This window comes from Volvox carteri, assembly GCF_000143455.1.
Source record: "Volvox carteri f. nagariensis unplaced genomic scaffold VOLCAscaffold_32, whole genome shotgun sequence".
NCBI classification, from domain to species: domain Eukaryota; kingdom Viridiplantae; phylum Chlorophyta; class Chlorophyceae; order Chlamydomonadales; family Volvocaceae; genus Volvox; species Volvox carteri.
The window spans coordinates 914597-914903 of record NW_003307575.1 but is presented as its reverse complement, the minus strand read 5'-3'; the positions used below and the strand labels follow the sequence as shown (position 1 = coordinate 914903).

The 307-nt window shown below is 64.8% G+C and overlaps 1 protein-coding gene across 1 annotated transcript in view; it reads left to right on the top strand.

The window, feature by feature from the left end:
- VOLCADRAFT_93585 (uncharacterized protein) overlaps window positions 1-307 on the top strand; it is a gene marked incomplete at both ends in the record, with an annotated part of 16741 nt that overhangs the window by 16113 nt on the left and 321 nt on the right. The window contains one exon of the mRNA XM_002952842.1: window positions 187-288. Within this exon, the coding sequence (XP_002952888.1) occupies window positions 187-288 (102 nt within the window). The remainder of the gene's footprint in view (window positions 1-186; window positions 289-307) is intronic.

Here is a 307-nt window from a genome sequence, read left to right as displayed (position 1 = left end):
GCATCAGGACTCCTCCCACGTCATCAACCATCCCCCCACACACACCCACACACCCACACACACACTCCCCCTCCACACACACTCCCCCTCCCCACACACTCCCCTCCACACACACTTCCCCCCCCCCCACTTCCCCCCCCACATTTCCCCCTCCCCGCATACACACGCGCGTGGCCAACCCCCCAGGAGAGCACGGGCCGCCCCGGCTGTATCCACGTATCCGCCGCTACTCGGGCCTTATTGAGGGCTGGGGAGGACATTGGATGGATGCCCTCAGGCGGCGTGGAGGTGCGTGTATGTTTGTATG